This window comes from Neopsephotus bourkii, unplaced genomic scaffold (genome assembly GCF_033783945.1).
Source record: "Neopsephotus bourkii isolate Nb327-2 ecotype Australia unplaced genomic scaffold, CSIRO-AGI_Nbou_v1 NB_191, whole genome shotgun sequence".
NCBI lineage: Eukaryota > Metazoa > Chordata > Aves > Psittaciformes > Psittacidae > Neopsephotus > Neopsephotus bourkii.
In genome coordinates, this window is record NW_026900704.1 from 159,898 (window position 1) to 174,746 (window position 14,849).

A 14,849-nucleotide genomic window follows, 5' to 3' on the forward strand; every position below is an offset into this window, starting at 1 on the left:
AGCCCCGCACCGGCTGCCCCTGTGCCGCCGGGACCATCCCTTGGGCAGCCGGGGAGGGATTAAACCATGAACATCACCAGCGGGCCAAGGGACCTCTGCAAAGGGAATACCCTGGTTTGAAAGGGGGTCTGAACGCCACAGGGTGTCCGGGGTCCCTCTGGTCCGGGTGGATGCTCAGTGCCTGGTGCCCATCCCCATCCCTGCTTCACCTCCCACTGCTGGATGCTGCTTCCCCAAGGAGAACCGGACAAACCCAGGCCTGGTCCTGCGGGCAGCCGCGGGCGAGCCGAGTCCTGCCGGAGCCTCACACCACGGTGCTGATGGTGGACGACTCCTCCGACCTCCGCTGCTTGCTGGGCAGGGACTTGAGATACTCGAGGTGCCGCCGGGCGTCCTCCTGGTTCTGCCGCACGTAGTAGACCAGGTAGGAGATGACCATGGTGAACCAGCCGAACATGGTGACCAGCATGGCCACGTCCGTGGTCTTCTTGTAGGCGTTGCAGAGGTCCGTGTCGGCCATCACCTGCAGGAAGGCTTTGCCCACGTGCTCCTCCTGCACCGAGGAGTTGCAGACGAGGCCGCCGGAGGAGCCGGGCGCCAGCTCCAGGGTGCGGATGAGCTCCTGCAGCCGACAGTCGCAGAGCCAGGGGTTGTTGGAGAGGTTCACCTTGGCCTTCAGGTTGCTGAAGGTGTCTTTGCTGACGGACACCAGGTTGTTGGAGGACAGGTCCAGGGAGCGGAGGTGCTCTGCCAGGCCGAGGAACGCTCCGCTCTCGATGCTGGTGATGGCGTTGTGGGACAGATCCAGCTCCAGCAGCAGGGGCAGGTCCCGGAAGGCGTCGCGGGGCAGGAACGGGATCCGGTTGGAGTCCAGGTAGAGCTTGTTGGTGTCGTTGGGGATGTCCCGGGGCACCTCGGTGAGGCGGGCGCTGCTGCAGCGGAACGTCTTCAGCCCCTCCTCTTCCGAGGGGTAGCAGCCCTGCGGGAACGCTGCGGCCCAGCGGGGATGGGAGGCCAGGAGGAGGCCGGGCAGGAGCAGCCACGCAGTCACGGAGCAGAGCGGGATCCGCGCTGCCGTAGCCATGGTCCTGCACTGCTGCTGCTGTCACAGGGCCCCCGGCCCCGCAGCTCTCAGCGCCGGTGGCTGCGGCTGGACTGGGTGCATCTGAGGGGGAGACAGCAAAGGGACAGCGTCAGAGCAAGGGGTAGGAGCGCTCCGGCTGCAAGCACGGCCATGGGGCAGGGATGGGATGGGTCAGGGAGCACGGCCCATGCGTCCCTGCCATCGGCTCAGGGCTCCTGATCCAGTAGGATCAGGCCTTGAGGGGCCAAGCAAAGCCATCTCCTGCAGCTGGGCTCTAACACTGGGGTTGGATCCGGCTGAGCTCCGGCCCCACCAAGGTCACTGCGTTTGATGGCTCCTGCGCTCACTCGCACACGGCTGGGACGTCCCAGTACGGGTCCGGCTCCGGGTGAGCGCAATGGGAAACCCATGAGGGCAGAGGCAGAGCAGGTGCCCGCATCCCAGCTCCAGCAGCACCCATGGCACACGCGGGGTCTTCCCCTTTGGAGGGTGCCGGTGCAGGCTGGGTGCCGCGGTCCCCTGCCCGGTGCCCACACCACCCCGTAACCATGGTCCCCATCCAGCCCTCGATTCCGGAGGGGAAAAACGTCAGCAGGAAAGAAACGAAAACAGAGAAAGGAAATTCACTGGAGCTGAGCGTGCGGCCAGTTCCCAGGGTGGGTCCCGGATAAGGCCCCGGCTCAGCCCGGCTTCCCCAGCCCTGGGTCCCACCACGGCCCCATCCCATCCCCATCCTGACCGTGCTGGTGGAGCCACCCGGGCAGGATGCGGATGCTCTCCGTGGTTAAAGACACCGGTACAAAAGGGCACCATCAGTGTGCTGCAGGAGGGCTCCTGGAGCACCCACGCTGACAAACCCAGTGCCAAGGGGCCGAGGTGCTCACCCAAGGGGGGTCCCGGAGCCCCCCTGACCCCTGTGCAGTGCAGCACAGACCAACCACGCCAAAACACCCCAAGGTCACAGCACTGCAGCCCCAGCCCTGCACCACCGCCCCCCCCCCCCCGGGGCTCCTCATGTCCCCGAGCAGGGACCGGGGCTCACAGCGGACAAAGGGCACCGGGAGCCAGCCCCATGCAGGCATCAGGGAACCGGTGACCCGGGCAGGGACTGCTCCATCCCGGGGGGACCCCGCGGGGGGGATGCGGCTCTCGGGGCCCCGCGCTGGGCTGGGAGGGGGGGGTCCCCATCCCCCGGTGCTCCGGACCAGTGAGGACGGGCACAAATCAACCCCCGGCCACGGGGGGGGCCCAGCCCCTGGGGCAGGACGGGGCTGCCCGTGCGGGACCCGCGGTGCGCTCGGTGCAGGCGGGGATGCCCCGGGGTTCCCCCCGGCTCCGCTCCGCACCGGGGGCGTGCGGGCGAGGGAAGCCCCGGTGCTTCCCCGGGGAAGCTCCGCTCCGCGCTGCCGGGGACCCCCCCTCCCCGCTTCGCTTCCCGCTTGGCCCCGGGGGGGGGGGGTCCCGGTGCGGACTCACCTGGAGAGGGCGGCCCCGCGCCCCGGCCCGGAGCGGCCGCGCCCCGCGCAGCGCGGCGGGACCGGAGCCGGCGGCGGCAGCGGCGGGGCCGGTGGGCGGGATCCTCCGTGCGGGCCTCCCCGGGGCTCCCCGCCCCCGGCCCGCCCCGCCGCGGGGGGAACCGCGCAGCGCCGAGCACCCCCGGTCCCGTCCCCGCACCCGAGGGCTCTGCCCCGGGGCTCCCCCCATGAGCAGCGGGGGCGGCACCGGGGGGACCCGCGGGGATCCCGAGCGCGGGGACCCCCCCGGACCCTCACTGGAGCCCCCCCCCCCATGGGCTCTGCCCCCGGGGGTCCCCGCTGCCCGTCGGGAACAACCGGAACCCCCCCCTCCCCGCCCGCCGCCTCCCGCCGGCACCGGCATCGCTTACTCGGGGAAACCCGACCCGCGGCGGGGGCAGAGCCCATGGGGGGGGGGGGCCATCCCCGGGCTTCCGGGGCTCGGCGCTGACCCGGGTTCTGCCGCCCCGGGGCACCGGAGGGGCCGCTCAGCACCATGGAGAGCGGCCGCCGTTACCGGACCCGCTGACCCGCAGGGCCCCCCCTGCCCGCTGCATCCCCGGGGCTCCCGCCCATCACCGCGGCGGGGGGGGGTCTGTGTCCTTGTGGTGCCCCCCGGTCTCCGGTTCTCCTCGTGGGGGGAGAGCCCAGCCCCGCTGCCCGGGGAGGATCAACCGGTTACGAGGCGCTTGCCCTGGATCTTGGCTCCATCCGGAGAACAAAGCCCGATGGAGAGGCGCGGCCGGGCAGGGCACGGGGACCCCCGGGACCCCAACCCCGTGTCCCGGGGCTGGCCTGGGCCATGGGGGTGGCACCCGGGGAGCCGTGGGCAAGGCTCTTGTGCGCCTTTGGGTCGGGCAGCGGAGCAGCCCCGTGCCCATCACCAGTCCCAGCGCCGCCGGGACCTGCCGCATCCAAGGGGACAAGGGGACAGGCTCCGGGGGAGCTTGGGCTTCGAGTCCCGGCTCGGTGCTGGCAGAGACCCCGGCAGCAGGAGCAGCACCAGGGCTGCGCCCCCGAGGTCCCCCGTGCCAGGACACGGCACCCACGGACCCGAAGCCCCAACACCTGCAGTGCAGCACGGCCCCACACGGACCCTGCCCTGCTGCAGCCAAGGGAGAGGTGGCTCAATACAGCTGCACTGGAGCTGAATACAGCTGCACCGGGGCTGAATACAGCTGCACCGGAGCTGAATACAGCTGCACCGGGGCTGAATACAGCTGCACCGGGGCTGAATACAGCTGCACCAGGGCTGAATACAGCTGCACTGGGGCTGAATACAGCTGCACCAGAGCTGAATACAGCTGCACCAGAGCTGAATACAGCTGCACTGGGGCTGAATACAGCTGCATTGGAGCTGAATACAGCTGCACCGGGGCTGAATACAGCTGCACCGGAGCTGAATACAGCTGCACCGGGGCTGAATACAGCTGCACCGGGGCTGAATACAGCTGCATTGGAGCTGAATACAGCTGCACCGGGGCTGAATACAGCTGCACCGGGGCTGAATACAGCTGCACCGGGGCTGAATACAGCTGCACTGGGGCTGAATACAGCTGCACCGGGGCTGAATACAGCTGCACCGGGGCTGAATACAGCTGCACTGGGGCTGAATACAGCTGCACCGGGGCTGAATACAGCTGCACCGGGGCTGAATACAGCTGCACTGGGGCTGAATACAGCTGCACCGGAGCTGAATACAGCTGCACGGGGGCTGAATACAGCTGCACCGGGGCTGAATACAGTCAGTATCGACCGGGAAGTGGGACCAGCAGCCCCGGGGAGCCAGAGGTGAGCTCGGCTCCCAGCACAGCGGAGGCCGGAGCAAGCAAGGCCTAGGAATTCCTATGGGAACAGCCCCTGAGCCCACTGAGAACGGGGAACCGCCGGTCCAGGCTTCTGGCAGACAATGGATGGGGCAGAATCCCCCATTCAGGAACCCCGCAGCCCTGTTGCCGCTCTGGGGAGCGCAGGGAGCGGGATCCCACCCCTGTGCCCACCCCAGCAGGGGGATGCTGCCTGCTGCATCCCGGCAGGGATCCGTATTGATGGGCGTTTAAAAATAGCCTCCGCATTGTGCTTCCCCCTCACGTGCGGAGCCAGCGGGGTGCGGGGATGCTGCTAAATCAGATGTCACCGCGCAGAGGGAGCTGCTCAGCCAGGCAGGAGAGGGATAAAAATAGAGCTCGCTGCGTGCGTGGTTCTCCTGCAGAGCAGGGCCCGCTCCTGCGGGATTCCCGCTCCCCGCACCGGCATCCCCGCACTGCAGCGGCTGCGATGGGCAGCGGGGTCAGCCCCGAGCACACGCAGGGCAGGCCGGGGAGCACCATGAACACAGGCAGGGTTAAACTGGACACCCCCCCCGCCCCCCAGGCTTTGCAGGGGGGACGCCCCTGCTCTGCACACCCCAGCTCCCAGCGCGACCTCCCCGGTGTTCCAGGGCAGGGAGGCCCCATTGGGGCCTGAGCCACCTCCGGGGGGGGGTTCTGATGGGGCTCTCCGGTAGCAAGGACCCTGCCGGAGTCACCCCGGCTCCTGCAGCGGCTCCGCTCCGCAGGCTCGGCCCCGGGGGCGGGCTCCGGTGCTCGGGACTACAGCTCCCGGCGTGCAGCGGCGGCGGGGAGGGGCGGGGAGCGGAGCGGAGCGGAGGGAGGGCCGGGCCGGGCGGCGGCGAGGAGCCCGCCGGGAGCGCAGCCGGGGCCGTGGGTGCGCGACGGAGACAGCCCCGGCCCCGCCGAGCCGAGCCGAACCGAGCCGAGCGGAGCCGAACCGAGCCGAGCCGAACGGAGCCGAGCCGAGCCGAGGTGAGTGCGGGCCGAGCGGCGGCGCCTCCCCGGTCAAACCCTCCCACCCCAACCCGGGGTAATGAGGCCGGTGCGGGGCCTCGTCCCCTGCCCCAGGCCCGGCGCTGGGAGCGGGGCCCGTGCCAAGGGGAAAACGCTCCATAAACAAGCGGCGGCTGAGGAGGGGAGCAGGGGGCACACCGGGACCTGTCCCGCGGTCCGTGTGGGGCGAGCGGGGTGCAGGAGCCCCCGGCCGAGACGCTCCCCACCCCCGTCATCATCCCCGTGTCCGGCAGCCAGGGCCCCGCAGCGCTCACTGCTCCCCCGCCAGCCCCAGGCCCCCTCGGCTCTCCCAGTGTGGAATTCCGACCCTGACTCCAGGCCCAAGCAGGGCACAAAGCGGCGCTGCCTCGGCCCGACCTCTCCCTCCAAGCCCAGGCGTGTTTGTGGGCAGCTTCCACGTACCTGATGCTCCGGTGCAGATGCTGAGGCCGCCTTGCAAAGGAGGGGTTTGAGTAGTTACCCACTTGGGAGGCTGGTGCAGGGATCCTGGCTCCTCAGCAGCTCCATGGTTCACAATGGCATGGGATCAGAATCACTTGGGTTGTGGGAAGATCTGATGAGCACCTGATCCCTCCTGCCCTCTGGCTGCTGTCCCAGATGAAGCTCCCGCCATGGGCTGATGGAGAACGGGGTGCCAGGCACTGGGGAAGAGCGATGCTGCTGGACAGACAGGGGCAGGAGCAGACGTGGAGCAGGAGCAGTGCCGTGGGGTGCTGGCTGCACTCAGCAGCAGCCGATGGGTCACAAAGGGAGCAGGAAGCTGCCGGTGTCGCTTTGTTCCCCCTTTCCTCAGAAGCGAGGAGATGCTGGCACACCAGACATGGAGCTGGCGGCCCTGAGGTTCATCCCGAGCCCTGGAACGAGGCTTTCCCTACAGATACATGGACAGGGAGTGGGAAGTCGGGAAGGATCGGGGCTCAGCTCTGCCATCACAGCCTAACCACAGCTGACTTTTCCCCTCCTTGGACAGACACCGTCCAACGTCAGCACAGCCCTGACCTTCACACCCTGCCTGGTGAAACATTAAAGCTGCTCTGTCCCCAGAAGCCCCGCAGCACTCGTGGGGAAGCAGAGCTCCGCAGCCGGCTGCTTCCTCCCACCACGGCGAGCTGCAGGTGAACAACTCCCGGGTGGAAAAGCAGACACCATGGGATGTGGGATGTGGGATGTGGGATGGGGGTAGGGAGCGCAGCGCCCTCAGCCAGGCTTTTGCAATCGGCAGAAGCCGGGTGTGCAATCCAAAGGGAGCAAAGAGCTCGGCCAAGGGCTGCAGATGCCACTCAGGAGGGAAAAGGCTGAGAGATGAAGTGGTTTTAAGGTGGGGAAGGGCTTGGAGAAGCACGTGGAATTATCCTCATTGTAGCACGGAACGTTTGACGTCATTGGGTCGCTCCTGCAAGACCAAACTGACCTCTTGTATGTTCTAATGCTTTACTCATTGCTACAAGCAAGGAAACGGAGGCACCAGGAGGAGAACGGGGTCCTCAGTGGCTGCTCCATCTGCCCCTCGGCCACCCGCTCGGTCCCCAGCCCAAGGAGGAAGCTGAAGGGTTCAGCTCTTGATGCAGTTGGATTTGGAAGCCTCCAGCGAGGTCACCATCACCTTCCCCATGCTCAGTCCACGCCTCAGCCAGGCAGTTTCTAGAGCTGAGCCCTTACCAGTATGGAGGAGAATGGCCAACAGCACTGCTGGGGATGCATTCCACAGGGATCGTTGCTCTGTTTGGGATTTGCTGCAACAACAAGACTTCTTGACTCGTGTCATGCTTCACTGCAACCCCTAGGTTTCCTTCTGAAAGCCCTCTGGAATGGCACCAGGTTAGGGATAGAGCTGCTTCGCCTGCTAGGACTCAAGTCTACCCCTTAAGTCCAGCTTCCAGACTAAGCTTCAGGCTTTCCTCTGGAATATCGAGGATATCCTTTGCCCTAGGGTACGGGCATGGGAGATGATTTACAGCAAGCACTCCCCAGACCTGCAGCCATAAGTGCCCTGGTTGTCACCTGGGCAGCAGAGGTAGGTGAGCATCTGCTCAGCTCACCTTGGCAGCCTGCAACCCAGAGCAGCAGCCACCTTGTGTGGGTGAAAGAGGTTTGGAAGTTCCAGCCAGCATCCCAGGGGCTGTGGAGCCAAGCACTCACTGCATGTCCCAGCCCCGGGCAGGGCCAGGGGAGAGAGCCAGCTCCTGACACACACCAGGCCCAGTGCTCCATAGGGAGCAGGCAGTTGGCCGTGCTGCTGTGTCAGAGCTGGCTCAGACTCGCCTCCTGAGACCCAGACTGAGCTGGAGAACAGCAACACCACCTCCCAGCTGCAGGAACCAAAGCAGCCCAACCACAAGGCCAGACATCAGGAAGCAGCCTCACCTTGGGGGCTGGCGAGGGATGGACTGCATTAAACTGCATTTCCCCAGGGGACAAAGATGATTTTACACAAGAACTTCCCTGATCTCAAAGATAACTCAGTTTTACAGATGTTCTAATTTGTGCTGCTTCCTGTGATCTCTGCAAAACAGAGCTCTCATCTTCTCAGAAACCCTGAAAGCTGACGGATACCTGCTGTGCTATCAGTGCAGCAACCCAAAACCCACCGATATCTGCACTGTCTCCAGGAGGATGGCACTGTCCTGGCATTGTGGCTGCCCCATCCCTGGCAGTGCTCAAGGCCAGGTTGGACACAGGGGCTTGGAGCAAGCTGCTCCAGTGGAAGGGGGTTGGAACTGGATGGGCTTTGAGGTCCCTTCCAACAGAGACCAGTCTGTGATGCAGAAAAACATCTGTGTTCCTCCTACGTGGCAGCTCTTTGCAGGTAGGGCAAGGGCCATCTCCTCTGCAGCTCTTGCTCATGAAATATCTTCCCAATGCACTTTTCCTCATTATCTCTAACTTTTTATGATCCTCAAGAAGAATCTTGTTCCTTCCCCGTGGGGGAATTAAGGTACTTCCCCAGAGCCCTGTTAACTGAGTTGAACTGATGGGCAGATGCGCTGCTGTAGAGCTGTCATGCCTTTATTCTGCAAACATGCTTCTTCCCAGTTTAAGATGTGCTGAATCCATAAACATGCAACAAGCTCCACGTGCTGCCATGATTAACACTGCAGTGGTGACTTCAGAAGAGCTTCAGGTATTCCTTTGAGTCTCCTCAGGCAATCCCAGGATTGAACCTTCCCATTTTGGTTCCAGGAAAACCTTTCAGCAGATCACGGACAGGCTTCCACACGTTATTCCCAAAACTGCTCCCAGATAACTTCCCCTCACAAATGGCAGCTCTAAAACTGAAAGTAATGAGGTGCAGAGAAGTGAACTTGTGATTTTTAGAGCAAACAACAGGTTCAAGGTTTGATGGAGGGCAAGAGGGTGCTCAGCTCTCAGTACTGACCCAACTCTGCTTTAGTTTCAGGAGTGCCTGTTGAACTCAAGAGCCAACATGAACGTGGGGACAGCGCACAGCGAGGTGAATCCCAACACCCGGGTCATGAACAGCCGGGGCATCTGGTTGTCCTACATCCTTGGAATTGGGCTGCTGCACGTCGTGCTCCTGAGCATCCCCTTCTTCAGTGTCCCCGTGGTTTGGACTCTTACCAACATCATTCACAACATGGTAAGGGAATGGTGTGGCTGGCTTGCCGTCCCCCAGGGCAGGGAGACATCATCCCTCAGCACCAGCTCTTCTTTTGGGAGCCATCTAGGGAGATTCCTGTTCAAACAATCCCATTCTGTTTCCAAAGATGCAGTGTAAGTTACTCAACCTCCACCCCTCAGACTGCAATCTTTGCCTCTAGGGCATAGATTTAAATCCAGCCTGGGTACTGATGAGACAGCAAAGATGTGGTGAGGCTGCTCAGAGGGGACACTGCAATAATTTGCCTGCAGGGTAAGTCCTTCAGCTGAGAGGCCACAGAAGCTGGCAGGACAGCCTTCACTTTGGTGGATACAACCTGAATTGGCCTTAGCAGAGTTAGGAAAACAAACTGAATACCCAAACTTTGTTCTGCTTAAAGATTAGTCCAGGTTCATCCCTTCTAAGGAGCAGGTACCCAGATGAATGGGTGTCAGTGCTGTGCTGGGGGCACAGAGGCACATTCCAGGGTGCAGGCCAGGAGCTACTTTACTGCCTCCACTGCACAAGCCTCTGCATGTCCTGCAGCTGAGGAGCAGCCCTTCAGCCTCAGGCACAGGGGACAAAAAACCTCAGAGATGCAGCAATTGATTTTGTATCCTTTATTCTAAATAATACCTCAGCCTGAGAATATTCCAGAGGCAAAAGTGACCCCCTTACCAGGGGTGATTTTCACATCTAGCAGAGAAGGAACCCACAAAACCAGTAACTAGAGCTGCTTGGAGCCCAGCTCACAAGCTGCCTGCTTTACATCCAGCTCCTTCCCCTTCTCTGGCAGCTTAAACAATGAGGTCATGGGAACAGAAAGGAGTTTAAAGGCCAGCAGTGGCTACTCTTCAAAGCCACGTGATGCAGCCAGACACTTGCTGTTTATCTGTGCCCTGGGTTCCACTCCAAGAGGTTCACTCGTAATCAGAGCAGGAACAGATCCTCACTGCCCACAGCTCCACCAGCACTGTTTTTAGACAGCCTCGGGCATTGCTGGTGCACGGCAGAGCCATTCCACACTAATCTCCTGATCCCAGAGACGGGAGCGCTGTAATCTTGCGGCCACCTTCTTGGCTTACGCCCAGGAGCTGAAGCAGAGGCCTCACGTGTGACAGCCGGCCCTGAGCTAACCCCGGCTGCTTTCCTTCCCCGCTCTCCCCACTTTCTTAGCCGCATTTTCCAGCGGGGAGGATGCATCCCTCTAGTGGCACAGCGCGCTGGTGCAAGCTCCCCCGGCCGTTCATGAAGCTGAGCGTTTCTGGTGGTGTGGAGGTCCCCTGCGTGCTTCACACTGCGTTTGTGTTTGCTACAGAGCATGTACATCTTTCTCCATACCGTGAAAGGAACTCCTTTTGAGACTCCGGACCAGGGCAAGGCTCGGCTGCTCACGCACTGGGAGCAGATGGACTATGGAGTGCAGTTCACAGCGTCACGCAAGTTCCTCACCATCATGCCCATCGTCCTGTGAGTACTTCATGTGCTGGCCTAGGAGACAAAACCACAAAGTGCTGTGACTCAGCTCTCCCCCTCTCTGTTCTCCTCCTTTCCAGGTATTTTCTAACCAGCTTTTACACAAAGTACGACCGGATCCACTTCGTCATCAACACCATCTCCCTCATGAGCGTCCTGATCCCCAAGCTGCCGCAGTTCCACGGAGTCCGGATCTTTGGGATCAACAAGTACTGAGTTGTGTGGCTGGAGCGAACGCAAGAGGAGCAGGGGGAGAGGGGGATTTTCCTTCTCTCTAGTTCCGTTTCTTCTTCCCCACGCAGACTGGGATGCAATTTCACAGCAGCTGTTTAACTGCAATATCCGATAGACATACACCGCATGCTGGATCCTCACGCCCAATAAACCTAAACCAGCTCCAGAGTAGAGTTTAGTGGAAGCAGGATGCATGGCACTGGATTTCTTACATTCCAGTGTCATAACTAGATGCAGGCTTCAAGGTACAACGAGGATAAATTCTAGTGGGATTTTAATCTATCCCAGACGTTGAAGGAAGAGGGATGAGGGGAAAAGCTTTTAGTGCTGGTACTATTGCTGTGGTAAATGCACTTTAATATATTTCCCTTTCTGAAGCTAAGTGCTTTAAGCAGTATGTGGGGGAAATTCAAAGGGACAGAGCCAAGCTTTCCCAATACCTGATTGTTTTGGGGTTTGAGTTCGATTTGGGGGCAGGGAAGTGGGAAGAGAATGGCAAATTCTTATTTTGCAATCTTTTACGCCACTGAGATAGGAAGCTCTTTAGTAAAGCCGGTAGAGGAAGGAGTGACCTGCAACCTGAGCAACTTCCTCTTTACTGTGGAACCCTTCGTGTGCTTCAGGGGACAGCTCAATAGAACCTACATCAGATTTGATATTTTCAGCTTGTACCAGAAGCTGATTAACAGCTCCCCAGCCCAAACTGCTGATTTTTAAGGGCACTCTGAGCACTCAGCCCAAGAGCTGCATGCAGGGCAGCGATGACTGACACCAAATGCACTGAGCAGCTCACACACAGCGACTGCACCAGTGTGGGAGAAGCTGCAGACTGACAGGTACAGGCCAAGCAAGATGGATGGATGATGCCTGCTTGCTGTAATCAGTGACTGCAATTTGGATTGTTTTCTCCTCAGCCCAGCTCTTGGGTGCTCAAGTCCGTGTCCATGTTACTGGGATCTGCCAGTTCTCCACTTAGCCATGGACTTGGCCCAATTCCTGACTCGAGGCAAGCAAGTGTTCCAGTTCTGGCTTACCTGGAATCTGTCACTCAGCTCCACACACGAGTCCTCATGTGGTCACTGGTGAGGAGACTGCAGGAGAGCAATACCGACCAGCACCAGCCTGACCTGGCCGACAGAAGGACACAATGGGTCCCTGGTAATAATTATTTAGTACAGGAACAAAATCAAGCCTTTTTCCCATTAAATTCCCACCTAAAGGATGCAGGTTTGCAGGTTTCAATCCCCTGGCTGAGAGAGCTTTCTCCTGTTCAAAGTCATTGTTTTTAATTTTGGGTTGTGTTGATGGAATGTGTGAAACCCTCATGCTTCCCCTGTAAAAGCCTCTCTTTTGTTGTCAGTGCTTCTCTCACACTTTGGACAGTGGTATAAACATTTAAATATGTTCTTTTTGTTTGTGCATTAGCTTTAGAGGTCGGAGTGGATATTGTTGAGTTGTTTGATGGTCTGACCATAGGACATGGGAACTTCAGGTTTGCATCTAAGATCTAGTACTATTCCAGGTAGATTTTTAGGCAAGCTGCTTTACTTCTATCTCAGACTTACTGCTGCAGAGAAGGGAAAAACATTTCATGTACCTCACAGAGGAATGCAGAAAGAATCATTACCTAATGTTGGATGAGTGGAAACGTTTGAAGTGGTAAGAAGTTTTCAAGAAGGTGGGAAGAGGAAAGAGTCTGGCTGGATACCCAAGTGCTGTTGTCCAGTTTGACACGTGCAATTTACTGGAGAGGGAGGGTGAAGCTTTTAACGACCACGACGCAAGGACTGCTGCTGTAGTTAAGGTACCATATGCCCTAAAGCCAATACTCTTTAAGCTACTAGACAATGACTTTTGGGAAAAAATACTGTTTTCAAAATAGAGACATTTCTGTCAGGCAAGTACCTCTGAAATGCCTGAGAGATCAGTAGCATCAACGCCCTCGGAGGTAGGGTGACTGTCCTCAGCTACAGCTGGGTCTGCAACACAGGCTGCATGTTGTTTTAACAGGGCTCAGTGTCTGCCCACAGCTCAGGCTGGTAAATCTCCAGAGAAAACAAAACTACTATATTTTGGTAGAAAACAAAAAGGAAACAACCTTTTTTTTTGCAACAGAAACAGTCCCTGTATCCTTAAAACCATTACTCCTGTATAGATGTGTGCTGATTATTTTTAAGTACATGCACATTACCCAAAATCAGAGGAGTTTTGGTATTTTTAGCCTAAGTGTGAACTGAAGGCAGGGCTCAGCTCTTCTCAGTGGACTTCAGCACTCGATGCAGTTTCCTTGAAAGCCTTGGCATTACAGCAGCTGAGGGTCTGAACTTGTCCCGTGTGCTGTTAACTGGAACATCTGATCCTAAACCAGGGTGGGATTAGAAACTCCTCCAAAAAGCAATTTTTAAAGCCTGAAGTTTAAAACTTCTTGTTGGGCAAAGCCTTAATTCTGATAGTGAGTTTTTCTGATTTACCTTGTTCACACGAAGGATTAAAATAGCACAGATGTGTTCCATGGCAAATGACATTCTTTACAACAGATGCCACAGAATAACTGAAATTAACTCAGACTCAAACAGTTAATCCAATCAAGGGAACATAGATGAAAACTGGATAAATAGGGAAAGTGAGAATGGAAGGTTTTATGGTAACAGTGGGGTATGTTAAGTAAGTATCTGCACAAGATTAATAATTGAATAGTTATACATCTGATAGTCTCTTCCTTAAGATCCCATCTTAAGGGTAGGTATGAGAATTAATCAAAACTAGAAGAGAAACCATAAGCGAATTGTAATTAAAACCACAGCCACAATTGCTACTTGTTAGGGGTACCTGAAGTGAAAGAGTTTTGTGCCAGTTGCATGGCTCTTTCATGTCGTATCACAGGAGCAAGTGGTGCCCTATTTCAGCTTCCGCTTGGATACCACCACTGTAATGGCCTGGAAGAACTGGACACAGTTCTGGGTCTCCTGGAACTGAAACCACTTTTAGTTTCTTTGTGTGCGTTAAATTCATGTAGAAGCATGTTCAGCACTCAAAGGCTGCTCTTGCACACGCACAAGAGTGGACTCAAAATACTAAAACTCTCAAGGGATAAATGATTCCTGAGGAAAGGAGATCAGGACAGTGTGGGCAGGAGGGAGGGTTTCCATACCTGCAGCCACCAGAGCAGTGATCCCAGGCTGAAGCCCAGCTTCTGCGTGGAGGACCAGAAGGTGAGCACAAGGACTGTCTGCTCATACAGACTGTAGAGCTTTCTTCAAGTACCTGTGTGAAGGAGACAATTGATTGTTACTGGTTTTAAATGGGATTTTGACCATGACAGATTTGCCTCTCAAACTTGTACTGGCTTCCTGCAGCGTAACCAGGGCAAACTTCAGCAGGCTCCATCCTGTGCCTGAGTAGCAGTTACTGGGTAAGCAGGTACTCCAGATGCTTTTCCTTTTCATTCTCCCATGAATGCCAAAGGAGAAAAGCCTCTGGAAAGCATCACTTGAACCATTCACAGGCACTGGCAGAAGAAGTCTCCCTGCCCCATCTTGTTCTGGGCAAAGCCTCTTCTAAGCCACTGTCAAGTCCATGCAGGTATTTACACAGAATGGCAGTTACTGCACCAGGGAAGTCAGAAAACAACTGAGTACTGACAGCCTGATGCTTCTGTCCTGCAATGCCTTTAACACACCCCATGGGATGGCCAACAGCCCAACCCTTACCAGGAAAAGGCCTTTAAAACAAAAAAGAGAAAAGCAAAGCTGAGATCTGGGGCTACTGAATTCCCAAGTACTTCTTTTTAGTCATGATTTCATTTTTGTTTTAATAGACACGCGGTTCTGGCCCTTGCTAAAGGGCCAGCAGCTGCTTACTACTGTCAACCCATTAACGTTTCTTCTTGTGACTGATACTGCTTTATCATTGCCTATAATCTCTTTTCAGCATGCAAGTGTTTGTGTGTCTGTAGCCTCCCTGGAACAGTTGGAGTTGAAGTAGTTGGGGTTTTAAGGGAACATTCTGACACTGTACAAAGTTGTAGGGGTTTTTTCCTCTTTTTGCTGTGGATACATGAGTCTCATGTAGAGAACTTTCTAAAATAAAGTGTGAAT

General features: G+C 57.8%; 2 protein-coding genes across 3 annotated transcripts; one reads left to right on the top strand and one right to left on the bottom strand.

The window, feature by feature from the left end:
* Positions 1–289: 289 nt before the first annotated feature.
* LRRC3C (leucine rich repeat containing 3C) lies at positions 290–5,915 on the bottom strand. Of its 2 annotated transcripts, none has more exons than XM_061375312.1 (2): positions 5,847–5,915; positions 290–1,165 (listed from the first exon to the last, which is right to left on the bottom strand). In XM_061375312.1, exon 2 carries the CDS (start codon positions 1,082–1,084, stop codon positions 305–307), a length of 780 nt encoding a protein of 259 aa, XP_061231296.1. In that variant the 5' UTR covers positions 1,085–1,165; positions 5,847–5,915; the 3' UTR covers positions 290–304. The 2 variants fall into 2 exon arrangements, with proteins under 2 accessions (XP_061231296.1, XP_061231288.1); XM_061375304.1 differs by lacking the exon at positions 5,847–5,915 and adding an exon at positions 2,561–2,634.
* A 2,915-nt stretch (positions 5,916–8,830) lies between these two features.
* On the top strand, positions 8,831–11,129 carry ORMDL3 (ORMDL sphingolipid biosynthesis regulator 3). The gene is made up of 3 exons (XM_061375531.1): positions 8,831–9,042; positions 10,361–10,512; positions 10,599–11,129. Exons 1-3 carry the CDS (start codon positions 8,869–8,871, stop codon positions 10,732–10,734), a joined length of 462 nt encoding a protein of 153 aa, XP_061231515.1. The 5' UTR covers positions 8,831–8,868; the 3' UTR covers positions 10,735–11,129.
* The last annotated feature ends 3,720 nt before the right edge of the window (positions 11,130–14,849 follow it).